The sequence below is a fragment of the Lathamus discolor genome, chromosome 6 (assembly GCF_037157495.1).
Source record: "Lathamus discolor isolate bLatDis1 chromosome 6, bLatDis1.hap1, whole genome shotgun sequence".
NCBI lineage: Eukaryota > Metazoa > Chordata > Aves > Psittaciformes > Psittacidae > Lathamus > Lathamus discolor.
Window position 1 is genome coordinate 24,206,741 of NC_088889.1, and position 12,656 is coordinate 24,219,396.

General features: G+C 39.6%; 1 protein-coding gene across 12 annotated transcripts in view; it reads right to left on the reverse strand.

Moving 5' to 3' along the window:
* The window catches only part of MARK3 (microtubule affinity regulating kinase 3), a 62,760-nt gene that overhangs the window by 36,441 nt on the left and 13,663 nt on the right, over positions 1-12,656 (reverse strand). For all 12 annotated transcript variants that reach the window (XM_065685049.1, XM_065685045.1, XM_065685055.1 and 9 more), the window contains 2 exons: positions 6,872-6,925; positions 275-323 (listed from right to left, as the gene is read on the reverse strand). In XM_065685049.1, the coding sequence (XP_065541121.1) occupies positions 275-323; positions 6,872-6,925 (103 nt within the window). The remainder of the gene's footprint in view (positions 1-274; positions 324-6,871; positions 6,926-12,656) is intronic.

Genomic DNA, 12,656 nt, shown 5'->3' on the forward strand with positions numbered 1-12,656 from the left:
GAGCCTGAATTCAGTCAAAATCAGTATTATGCTGAAAAGGAGCAAAATTATCAGTTAGCTATACAGCAAAAGTTTTATGCAAAGGGACCAAAGTATTCTGGGTTTGGTTTGCCTGTTTGAATACACAGCTCTTAAAAAGTATTTATCACTGCTACCCTACATGAAATTTAAACCCTAAAGCAGAATCGTCTTTTAAAATCATACCACAACAATTTTAACAGTGAAAATGCTAAATTTCTCCTGAGTTGGAAATTATGTGAAAGAAACAAGGTACCTATATTTGGATGATTTAAGATCTTCATTATTCTTACTTCTCTGAAGAGCTGAAATAAACATAAAACAAGAAATAAGTTAATGAAACAGGTAAAACCCATTCTTTCTAAAGCCTGATGATTTTCGTAATACTTAAACACAAAGGGCAAACATCACTATCAGCATATCAGTGAATTTCCTGAAATAACTCTCTCTTTCAGTAAGTGTTTAAGTGCCTGCTTCTTTTAACACCCCTCCCCAAACAAATCTACCCTCAAAAAACTGAAAACAACCACGAAGCACTCCAGACAGCTCAGGAGAGAAGTGATCTTAACTCTGTGGTTCACGGACGTTTGGGGCCAGAAAACCATTACGAGCCCGTACAGCTTCTTGCTGGCCCATACATCTCACATCATCTTTCATCCCTTCACAGAAAATACTGTTTCCAAAGTTTTGTGAACCCTCACCACAGCACCTTCTGCAGACCATTACAGCATGTTGCTGGTATGAATTCACCTCTCTTCAGTACTTCATTAAAGCCATGGAACTACTGTGCTACAACAGGAACTCACAGGTGAAAAATCAGCTGCTTATATTGCACAAAAAGTATGTTATCCAACTACACCAACAAGGAGGAAGTTTTTAGGAGAGCTGAGAAGGCGAGGCTCTCCCTTGGTCATTCAGAAGTGTTCCTGTGAGGCAACTGAGGCACGGTAGCATCTAGTCCTGAGTTTGTCACTGCAGCTCCACTGACTCACTGCCAGACATCCAGCCTTTGAGCCTGCTCAGCCAGTACAGCATGCTGAACGTACTTGCCAAAATTAACAGACAGAATATGGTGTTTTCCCTGACCCCAGCAGACAGAAGAAACATCATTACTTCAGGGGTTGTGCCGCAAAGGGATCAGCTTGCTACCACCCTCTTCACCATCCACCTTCCCATGCTATAGGACTGTACTGCTTCCATTTACGTAAGCACTGGTGTTAACCCAGACTGACTCACAAGGTCCATGAATTAATTAATAGAAAAATTTCACAAAACACACAACTCTCCCAAATAAAAACACTCTACCTCTCAAGTTTCCTGTCACAGGTCCCTTGCCCACCTCAGCACATCTATTTTGGCAGGATGGGTGGTAAGTAAGTCTAACTGCCCATTTGACATCAACCCTAATGCCATTACATCAATGGTGCTGCATCCAGAGACCACACACTGACTGTAAGGATCCTGGCTCTCCCCCGACAGCACCAATACCCACGTGAAGGTTTTGCTTGAGCTGTTACTTCCAAAGAGTTCAACTTTGCCTGTCACACAGAGTAAACTCTGTCCTCCTGCAACTGGAGGATAATACAGGAATGACATATTAAGAAACCACAAATAAAAACAAAATCTATTACTGACCAGCTGTTAATTATCTTCCCCTCTGAAAACTCATCTGCAGCAGACAATTAGAAGATGCAACTAAATCTGAGTGTAATACTAAAAATGTCATAGGTGGTGTTACTGCAATATAAAACACTGCTTTTAATCAAGTTGGTTAATAGCAGATGAAATAAAAGTAGTTCCACTTCTTCCAGAAAAGACCCAAGACAAAAAAAAAAAAAAAAAAAATCACTACTACTATTATTGAAGTGCAAATGTTATTGTATTTGGAAAACCCCCAAAATTCTCCTTTTAGGCAGTATGCTATATGGCAGTCAAGAGTGTAGCTGTTCTGCCTCCGCAGCTCCCCCCATGCCAGCCCAAGACTACAGAGGGTTGATGTTCCTAAGCATTGATTATTTTCTAAGAACATGCTTCAAAAAGAGGGAGTAATCAAGAGGTTTTATCATAAACCTAACATCAACTTCTACAGAAATACCAGCAACATAACAGATCGTACTGAACTTAATGTAAAGAGACTGAAGCACAATGAAAGTCCACAGCTCCACAGGAATGCAGACTTAAGAGAAAAGAGTTTTGTAAATAAGAGATAGCAGCATTGTTATTAACAGTAAGGAAGCAAAAACTGCTGCTGCACTATTCGCCTCAGGTCAGATTTCAGATAAAGACATTTAGGATGTCTGCTTATTACTAATGACTCAAAAAAAAACCTATAGGTGCACTTATTCAATAAAAGCAAAACAAAGTGAAATACAGGAAACAAACAGAAAACAACCAAACAGTCAAACCAAAATCTTTGTGCCTTTGTGTCTTTTAATAAAAGACAACGAGAGGTGGGATGTAAATAAATAAATAGGAAAAAAAAACCCAAAACACCAAACCGGAATTTAGAGATCAGCTGTTCTAACCATTCTTTGCTTTCTGATGTTTCTGTAAAGGCTAAGATTTGGGGAGCAGTCCTCACTGCACTGTCCAACAGACCTTCTCTCCCATGTGAAGAGAACACTACCTGGACACAAAGAAAAACCAAACAGCTTGCCAAATACATTTACTTATCATTATCCAGGTCTGTGTGACACTTTGCTAGATGACAAGCTGCTTAAAAATAATCAGGATTGATTGATCAAGTCCATTTTTTGGCCATGCAAAGTAATTTCAAAACCTATGCATGTGTGTTTTCTTTTTCTCCAGAGACACTAGTAATTTGCCTATTTTTTAAAAATCTATGTTATTCCTGGAGCTTTTTCACATATCATTAGACAAGGTAGGCTACTTCACCATCACTCTCTTGATCAGCAGAAATTTAAAAGTAGTTGAATCTGTAACTATTTTTTGCTTATTTTTTCATTCAGTTCTGCTGAACTCATGTATAATATACTCTGAATACTCCACTAATACTTTTAATGGCAGCTTATATAACTGAAAGCCTCTGGTCAGCTTTTAAAGTTTGGAAGAGTTTGCTTAATTCACTCTCAATTGACTGTTGGTATCTTCCACCCCCAATACTCAGATAAAGCCTGCTGGATCAAACTCTCACCAAGGGTAACTCCACTGTTGATGCTACAAAAGATTCTAAGCAAACATCCTTAGTCTGCTATACAAATAGCTTCTAGATTTCAGAGAATCATAGAATTGGTTGGGTTAGAAAGGACCTTAAAGTTGGTTATCTAATTTCCACCTCTCTGCCACAAGCAGGGACACCCTGCACCAGATCAGACTGCTGAAAGCCCTGTCCAACATGGCCTTGAACACTGCCAGAGAAGGGGCAGCCACAGTCTCTCTGGGCAACCTGTGCCAGGGTCTCACCACACTCATAGTGAAAAATTTCTTCCTAATACCTAATCTAAATCTTCCCTCTGTCAGCTTAAAGCCATTCCCCCTTGTCCTATGCCCACATGCCCTTGTAAAAGTCCCTCACCAGCTTTCTCATAGACCCCCTTTAGGTACTGGAAGGCCAGTAGGTGGTCTCCCTGGAGCCTTTTCTTCTTCAGATGGAACAACCCTATCTATCTCAGCCTGTCTTCATAGGAGAGGTACTCCAGCCCTCTGATCATCTTGGTGGCACTCCTCTGGACTTGCTCCAACAGGTCCATGTCATTCTTATGTTTGGGGCCGCAGAACTGAAAGCAGTACTCCAGGTAGGGTCTTAAGAGAGCAGAGCAAAGAATCCCCTCCCTTGACCTGCTTGGTCAAGGTCACACTCCTTTTGATGCAGCCCAGGACACATCTGACTTTCTGGGGTGCAAGTGCACACTGCTGGCTCATGTTCAGCTTTTCACCAATGAACATTCCCGAGTCCCTCTCCTCAGGGCTGCTCTCAAACCACTCTCTGCTCAGCCTGTATTTGTGCTTGGGATTGCCCTGACCCAGGTGCAGGACCTAGCACTTGGCCTGTTGAACTTAATGAGGCCCCCAGAGACCCACCTCTCAGGTGTATCAAAGTCCTCATCCTTTTCTTGCAGTTTTTAAAATACTGATTGACCCAAGGTCAAAAACAGCATGGTCCATGTTAAAAATGATGTTTAAGAACTCTGAAAAGCTTTAACAAAAAAACGGCCCAAACAAGTGGCAAAACATCTGCACATAATGAACAAAAATCTTTGGCTGAGAAGCCAAGATCTAAAAAAGGAAAACGAGAAGTGACATAGTACTAGTACAAGGGTTTGGTAAAAAAAGCCCCAAACCTTACATATAATGGCATTGCTAATTCAAAAGAAAACAAATAAATAAAAGAAACCCAACAAACTTTTTTTTTTTTGTCTAGAAGGAAGTGAACTACTACATCAGCACTTGTTTCCAGTGAGACCGATACTGGAACTAGGTACACAAGTACATTTGTGGACAACAGGCATTATGACTAACACCACCAGCATGGGAAAAAAAGCTCTAAGAATTCCCTTTTCTTTCAAAGCAGGGAAGTACCAGTTACAGTTTCCTCTTCACTAAGCAAGAGCAGCAGAGTAGTAATTAGGTCCTAAAACAACAGTTAAGAGTAGCTGCATGTGGCTACCAGACTTCCTCAGTGGCAGACAAGAAACCCAACTCTTCTGAAGAGCTGCGCTGTTGAATATTGAGCTGTGAGGACTGCAGCCACCCGCAGCTTACTGTGAGGGCATACTAAGAATTACTGCTCCAGAAAGCAAAGCAAGTCCTTAACAAGGTTAACTTCTTTCTGGCAGCTGAAGTATCAGTGTGGAAGACATAATACAAAGAAATCAGAACTGGCAGCCTTAATCGCTATTTGTTTCCCCACCTAAGGATGAGGAGGCTATGCGGCTACACTGCAGCTGAGACGCTACGCACCACACCCTTGTCTCTGAGCAGCCCTTCCCTCTCCACCATACCTCAAATACCTTATTGCTCTCTCCAGCAGCACAAGGACAAGAAGTACTTCCATCCTAGCTTCCCTGCATCTACAGGTTGTGTGCAACTGGCTTCAAAAGCAATGAGTCTACGGCACTGCTGACAGTGCTGCAGGAAAAGGGGCAAGGGTTTGCAAAAAAAGCCTTAACCAAGGAAAATTGCTAGGTAGTGCTGTGCATTCACTCTGCTTACTGTGGCAAACAGGCATTTAAGAAAATTCATTTCAATTTCTGAACTGAGAACAGACATACCTTGCTAAATTTTCTTCTGCGCTCATATAACAAATGAGCTTAGAGAGGACAGCACATCAGCAATCTCACTCCCCAAATGTGATCTGATTTCTACCCTGCTGTTTCGTACTATTCTTCCAGACTCCGTTAAAGAAAACAAGACCAATTTACAAATCACACTTTATAATCTAGTTTTATAAACTGTAAATAAAAATGAAATTACAGATATACAAGAGGACACCAAGCAGGCTGAAACCCAGAAACCAAAGGGCCCAAAGGGCCAACAAGCACGCTTCCAGCTTGTGGCTTTGATAACTGAACCTGTGATTTGTAAAACATTTGCTTTGTACTTTAATATGAGCTCAAGGTAGCCTTGAGCCCAATCTCAAGACAGCAACGTTTGAAGGGTTAAGATTTTACATTTTTGTCTGAAAACAAATGGCCTCTCTACTTTTCTCTGACCATGCTTCCCATGCCCTGAACCTTCTCCTTCGTATCACACAGCTTTCGTTCTTCTTCCAAATGCTCCGAGCATTTAGTAATTTTTTCAGGTCTTCTCAGTTGCACAGAGCTGCCACACAAATCAACTCTACCTAATCCATGGCAGTACCTAATTTGTATTTCACTTCCTCTCTGCATACCCAGAAATTACCAATAACTACAGAAATTAAGATAAAAAAGAAATAAAAGAGAAAACTGGAACCACATGATCTACTTTTACCCACTCTACAGAATCTGCAGGAAGCTGATACCTGCTCAGACGAGAGAACCTTTCTTCTATAGGCTATTCTTTGCCTCTCAACCAAACCACAGAACATAAGAACTTGTGTGTTTTTCCAATTTACTTTTGCAGTATTAATTTTGATAAAAACATCTTGTTGCACAATCTCTTTAGTATTTGCATAAGATCCGAATATGTATATTCTCCAGTTTACTCTAGTTATGCTATTTCATTTTGTTTGCAGGTAGTTCTGGGTATTCTCTCATTCAAACAAATATTGCAAGGAGCTCTTTTTATCAAAGTACTCAAAAGTAAATAAAAAGCTTTTTGACTACAGCACTTAAAAGGACAGAGTTAGAAAAGTCCTAGGTAAAAGGAACATTTAAATGTACTTCCTGTAGGCACTCCAAAGCAGACTGGTTGCCTTGATCAAAGAGCAGGATTGATCACTACTTACTAAAATAGATAAGGCGATACAATTGTAACAGCACACATTAAACATTTGAGGCTAGAGGGAAGAAACCAGCCATACCCCAATTCATTCCATAAAACTGCATCACCTCTCCTGCTGCAAACTACATGAAAGGCATAGATACTACCTGGCCTCCAGTGTATTCAGGCAGTACTTTCAAGTTTTAAGAGGATAGAAGGCAAGCTTTCTATTTGTAAGCTTAACGAAGTTGACCAGCATGAAGAAGACATGAGGACATGACACCATGTACACAGCTCTGTACCAGTTCACCTTGAATAACTACAGGGTTGTCAAAAATATCTGTTACAAAACTAGTTATTAAATACTGTAGTCAGATGTGTACAATGTACACAATGCTTCAGATTCTCCAGCACAGGCATTCAGGGTTAATAATAGAAAGCGGGACTGAAACAAAACAGTGCGGTTGGAAGATTAAATGCAAAAACCTACCTTTTGTAGACTAGTTGGGTTCAACTGTGTTTTGTCAATTATTTTTATGGCAACCTAAAGGAAAAGTTCATAATCAGTATTTTCCATGTGAACAATGCAGCATTATTACAAGATGGTCAAATCCGGTAACACAAATTTAAAACACAAACGTTACACGAAAACCACTCAGTTTCTTCAGCAAATTATGTACTCATATTGGAAGTAAAAACATTTGAAATTAACAACTAAACTGTAATTTATTTCTACTGCAACAAACTAAACTGCAGAATGGAGAACAAAACCCCCTGAGTATTTTAAGCATATTAAGATGAGAAGCTCACTTAGTCTTTCGCTTGACATTGAGACCATCATGCTTACAACAGTGGAAGCTCCAACACCAGGAAGTGCCCAGATAGAGAGCAGTGTGCCTACAGATAATAGTTACGCAGTGTAATTACACAACAGATTACACAGTACTGACTGAGCACTGGCAGTTTGTGAAGATGCTTCTAAAAGCAGAGATTTCAGAACAAAGTAATTCCAGACAGATTTAGCAGGAACTAAGTTCATCTTTGGAAATTCACTGAATATTTGTATCAATTTGCTCCCTGACGGATATGAAAAGAATTATCACTCATTCATCAAGAGAACCCCACTGGTTGTAGTATAACGATTTGGGCAAGTTCACTCCTTTACTGGTTCTCATCTTTTCATTAAATACTGCACAGAAATATGAAAGAAGAACATAAAAATTTCAAAAATAATCAAAAGCTAAATTCAGTACCATGGTTAACTAGTCATAACCTGACGATTTGAGGCAATTAACAGGCAAAAGACTAGCTTCAGTGCAATGCAATCTGGGTACAGGATGAGTTAGAACAGGAAACGTGAATCTTTCTAGAATTACATGCCAACTGGTATTTTTCCTTTCTAAATTAAAGACTAAACATACCAGAAGAAACTCTACAGAAGCCAAGGAGATGGTGTCTCTCTAAGAAGCAAGATGCTGCAACTCAGCTGATTATAATACCTCACTGGTGCAAAGCAAGGGCTTTCAATTCCCCTTCAATTTTTGGCTCAAACAGTATTTGCTGCTACTCCCCATGCCACATCTCTTGTTTCCCTGCATCGCTTTGTGCTATCTTTGTCATCTCATTAACTTGGGGTTAGTAACATATGGAATAAAGAGTATCTTACATCAAAGCAAATTCATATTCATACATTCAAGCACAAAAAAACCATGGATGGATCATCATGATGGAGAGAGGAAGAGGGGAACAGAGTGCTCAGTGCTTGGGTGCATCACAGAATTGTGTGACAGATATGGTGTTTTCTGAAACCGAGCTTCAAGATTTATTTTGAGCCCTTCTAGATGCAAGATATGATGATACATCACCAAAAAATCATTTAAGAGTACTTTTGCTGTGGGGAGTGTTTTCTTCTGAGGTATGCTACTGAAATTAAAGATCACTATTTCCAGAGGCAGAATTCCATTGCAAAACCCCTTGAGAAATCACTTCAAAAATACAAATAAACACATTAAGCAATAGGTATTTTTACATTAGCAGCTGTGTACGAAACCAAGAAAGATTTTTATCTCTACCTTTATGCCTGTTGAACTATTGTCATGAAGGTAACAAAGTTACTCACTTCCTGCAATCCCTTATAAATCTGTGTTGGACATAGGATAACCACTGCCCTAGTCAACAGTAGATGTTATTGCAAAGTCAGTTGGTGTCCCAGGACTGCCCATGCCACAGAAGACGGCTGTTTGCTTGGTAAGTGCATTCCACTCAGAAAAAGGTTGCAGTTCTGTGTTCTAAACTGTAATGATTATGGTCAATCTTTGGAAGATGTAAGCTTGTTTTAACCCATGAGGTCTTAAGGTTACTGGGTTTCTGCAAAACACAGCTCACCTCTCTCACTTGTGCACTGGTGACAGATGATCAGAGAGGTCTCTCATACTGGCAAACAAAGTCAACCCTGGAGATACAGGAGAGGTACACACCTCAGTTTTCTTAAAGGCAGACTCACAGGCCTGTTCAGTGCACTAATTATAGCCTTAGAGGCAGGACGAATTTAGAGAATTCCTATCTATGTGAACACTGGGAGTACAATGTGTTAACATTGGCTGTGAGAGCTTGAACCCATCATCAGAACAGGCAGCAATTTCAGGTGTCTTGATAAGGTCTCCAAACCACAGGCAAAGGGAGCCTACCCCTAAGAATAGTTCTGACAAGCCTGAGAAAGAAAATCCTCCATTTTACTAAGCATAGTTAAAAAAGTTCAAATTGCCTTCCACTCTGCTCTCTTTGCACAAAGTGATTCTGGAACGGTTTCAAGTATTGTGTGGTATGGCCAATGCTGGAGGAACACAAGTCCACCTACGCTGTTACACCACTGCATCATCTATTATATTCTGTGTGAGATCGTTAGTAGAATTAAAATTAACTTTGCTTTCACCATTCACAATAACACGACTTAAAACATTCCTCCTACATGACTTGAATGAGGGAGTTAAAGCAATCAGAATTTGAGACACTGAGCAAACTGGCCAAACAGCTACCATTCAGAATGTTTTCTCGCTCTTAAATTTCACTTTTTCAAGAGAAGAACAGAAAGAAGATGACAATAGATTCCCTGGAGTCAGTCTTGGATCCTGAAAGAATCCTGTCTCACTAGGAAACTTCAACTTCCTGGCTATTAACTGAACACATGCTTCTAATGAACAGAAGGATCCATACATTTTTGGCTGTGATTCCAAATACCTCAGTAACAGCAAAAGGTAGTTTTATCTCTTAAATTGATTTTGCAAGTATGGAAAACTTGCCAGAAGAAATAACCTTTGATAAATTACAACAGAAAATACATGGCTTAAAGTAAAAGAATTAACAAAACCAGATTTACAGGGAAGATTTTTTGTTTTGAAAGAGCAGATAGACTTGAATAGTACTCTTCTAGAGAGAAGATCTTGAAGGAGTGTTTCCAAACACCAGCTCTAGTGCAGTGAAACTAACCCCACCTCCATAACTCTGCAGTGAGAAGGCCACACACCTCCTGACAGGACAATTCAACTTCCTCAGTTAGGCTGATGTTCTGATCACCTCCCAAAGGGCTAAACATTTCTCCCTTTCTGTAATTTGAGGCTGGGCTCTTAACGTACATGCTGCAGACACACTGAAGATGGAAATGAAAGAGAGACCTGGAACTTAGTCCAGTTAGAAACATGAAAGCTGTATCTCAAGCAACAGGAAAATTCATACTGAAGGACTCCAGGTATAAGGAGATGAGCAACTACCGTAAAAGAATGCTTGAACAAACATACCATCCTCCCAAGAAGCGCCAGAGAACTGCTGATCTGCTGCATGATTTATTTAGAAGTTAATCAGTGCAGAGATATAAAGAAGGAATTGCTATAAAGTGTAACTGAACTGGAGACTTAACATTAAGAATAGCCACACAGATAACAAAAAGAAGATAAGTAGGGTTCAAATACAGCAAGGATACAGCAGAGATTAAAAGTCATTTAAGCGTGACTCCCAAAGCTAGTATTTTATTGTAGGTTTTGGTACATAAGATGGAAAAAAGAAGAGGAACAAAGACAGGACAGCCAGTAGAAATGAGTGTGTAAAGCCTGAAAACACAGATTCAGGAAGATGAGTGCTGGTATAGCTGAGGCCAAACTGAGAACTTTATCCCTGAATTCTGAAGAGTGGCAGGTTTAAAAAGGGGGAAGGGGAGGAAGGCATTCTTGTAGCATGGATTTCCAACATCTACCAAGAACAAAATGGCAGCACAGGTTTAGAAATTACAGACTTTTTTTTTTTTCCCTAGTAGAGCCATTTACCACAAAATTCTTGAGTTCAAAACTCACAAGGGGAAATACACAGAAACAGGCAGAAGGGTTAAATGCAACACATTTTCCCAAGTTAATTCTGCCCTAGGCAGACAAACAATATATGACTACCTGGACTACTGTAAAGCCTCATCTAGGAGGATGCACAGAAATTACTGAACTAGATAAGGTGAAATGTGCACAGAGTTTTTTTAATTAAAAGAAGTGGCTAAAGAGATACCAAGTTGGAAATAAATGAGTAAGAGTTTTTCAAGGACAAGACTTGGGACCAATCTTGTTTAGTATCTCTATCAGTGGCCTTGGCACACAAAGTCAAACCATAATGATTAAGTCTGTTGAAGGAATTAAGAAGCACCATCAAATACAATGGAAAACTGATATAAACAACCTTGGAGATGAGTTAGCAAAGAAAGCAAGATTCAATGAAGTACAAGGTGCTGCCACTCATCAGTAGAAACATCAATGTGACAGCCATGAAAAAGGTTAACACCATCTAAAGATTGGTGAGATAAATACTTCTGTAAGGGCACAAGTAAACTAATGACACTGGGGAAACTGCTATCCAGACTATTGTGAAAAACTTTGAAAACTGCATATTTTAGTTGTATGTTATCACCAATGCTGTACAGTTCACCTACCAAGAACAGAAACTTTTATTCATCTCTCTTAAAAAGACAAAAAATTAAGTTTTAAATACCTTCAAGGTATTCCTATGAACTAGCTTAATTGTTAGCTTCAAAGGAATGTTACTCATTCGAGGTTAACCAGGACCAATAGCTACATCCTGGAAAATATTTAGGCTCTGAACTAACTGAATGACATTTATTTCATGAGAGTTAAAGAAACTTAGTACTTGAATCTTTCAAAATCTGGCCAAAGATTTTGCACTGTCACTTTATATGTTGAAATTTTAGACAAAAATTATGAACCAGAGGTCAACACACAGTTAAGTGCAAGTACAGAAAATGTACCTCAATTTTTGCAAAACAACGTGTGACACATGCTACCTACCTCCAACTCCTGTGCATATAATAATAGCAAAGAAATACTAACCAAGTACCCAAGGACTTGCATTTCCTGTGTTAAGTATTAGTAAAAAGAGAAGGGAACTTAAGTGGAAAGCAATTAACCACAGTAGGAGTCAACAACTTTCTCTACAAAGGAGCACTGACTTCAATACCAGAATACAACTGCTCATTGCCAGAACTGTCAGCTTACAAGACACAAAAACAAATAAACAAAATCCCTCCCAACAACTCTTGCAAATTTATGTCCTCTCTGTTCCTCCTAGTGCTACTGAACTCAGTATTAGCTCAGAACAAAGAAATTCCCTTAAAGAGCTGCAGTCAGCCACACAGATTTCTTTAGAAGTCCTTGCTGACATCAGCAAACATTTACTTCATTAGATGGTTTGGCAAGAAAAGGTCAACAAGGTGTTTCTCCCTCTTTCAGTACCTAGAGTTGCTATTAATAAAAGAGCACTAAGAGATACTTGTAACAAGCAAACAGGACTACAGTTCACCAAATCAGAACCATCATTGACCGCAAATTATTAACTACACTGCAGAAACTATTTATGGAGCTGAGTTAGACACTATGAAGAGATACAGGAGAAAGCTTGTCTACACCACACAATGCTGAACAAGACACACAAACAGGCTCCGAACAACCTGGAGTGTCTTCCCAAGTCTGCCCAGAACTGCATACACCAACAAAACTCCTGGGAGAAACATTGTTTTGGCAAGAAAATAACTGTGCTTGGGCTACTCAGACCATAATCAAGAAGATATATTCATTCTCATTCCTCACTTCCCCTCCAATAGAGCCCCGAACTGTGCAGTATAGAGACACCAAGAGGCAGTGTTTGCAGCAAGCTTAATTGTTATATATCAAACCCTATTTTGGGAACAGAGAATTTAGCAGAGAATTCTAGTAGCAAACTTGAACACA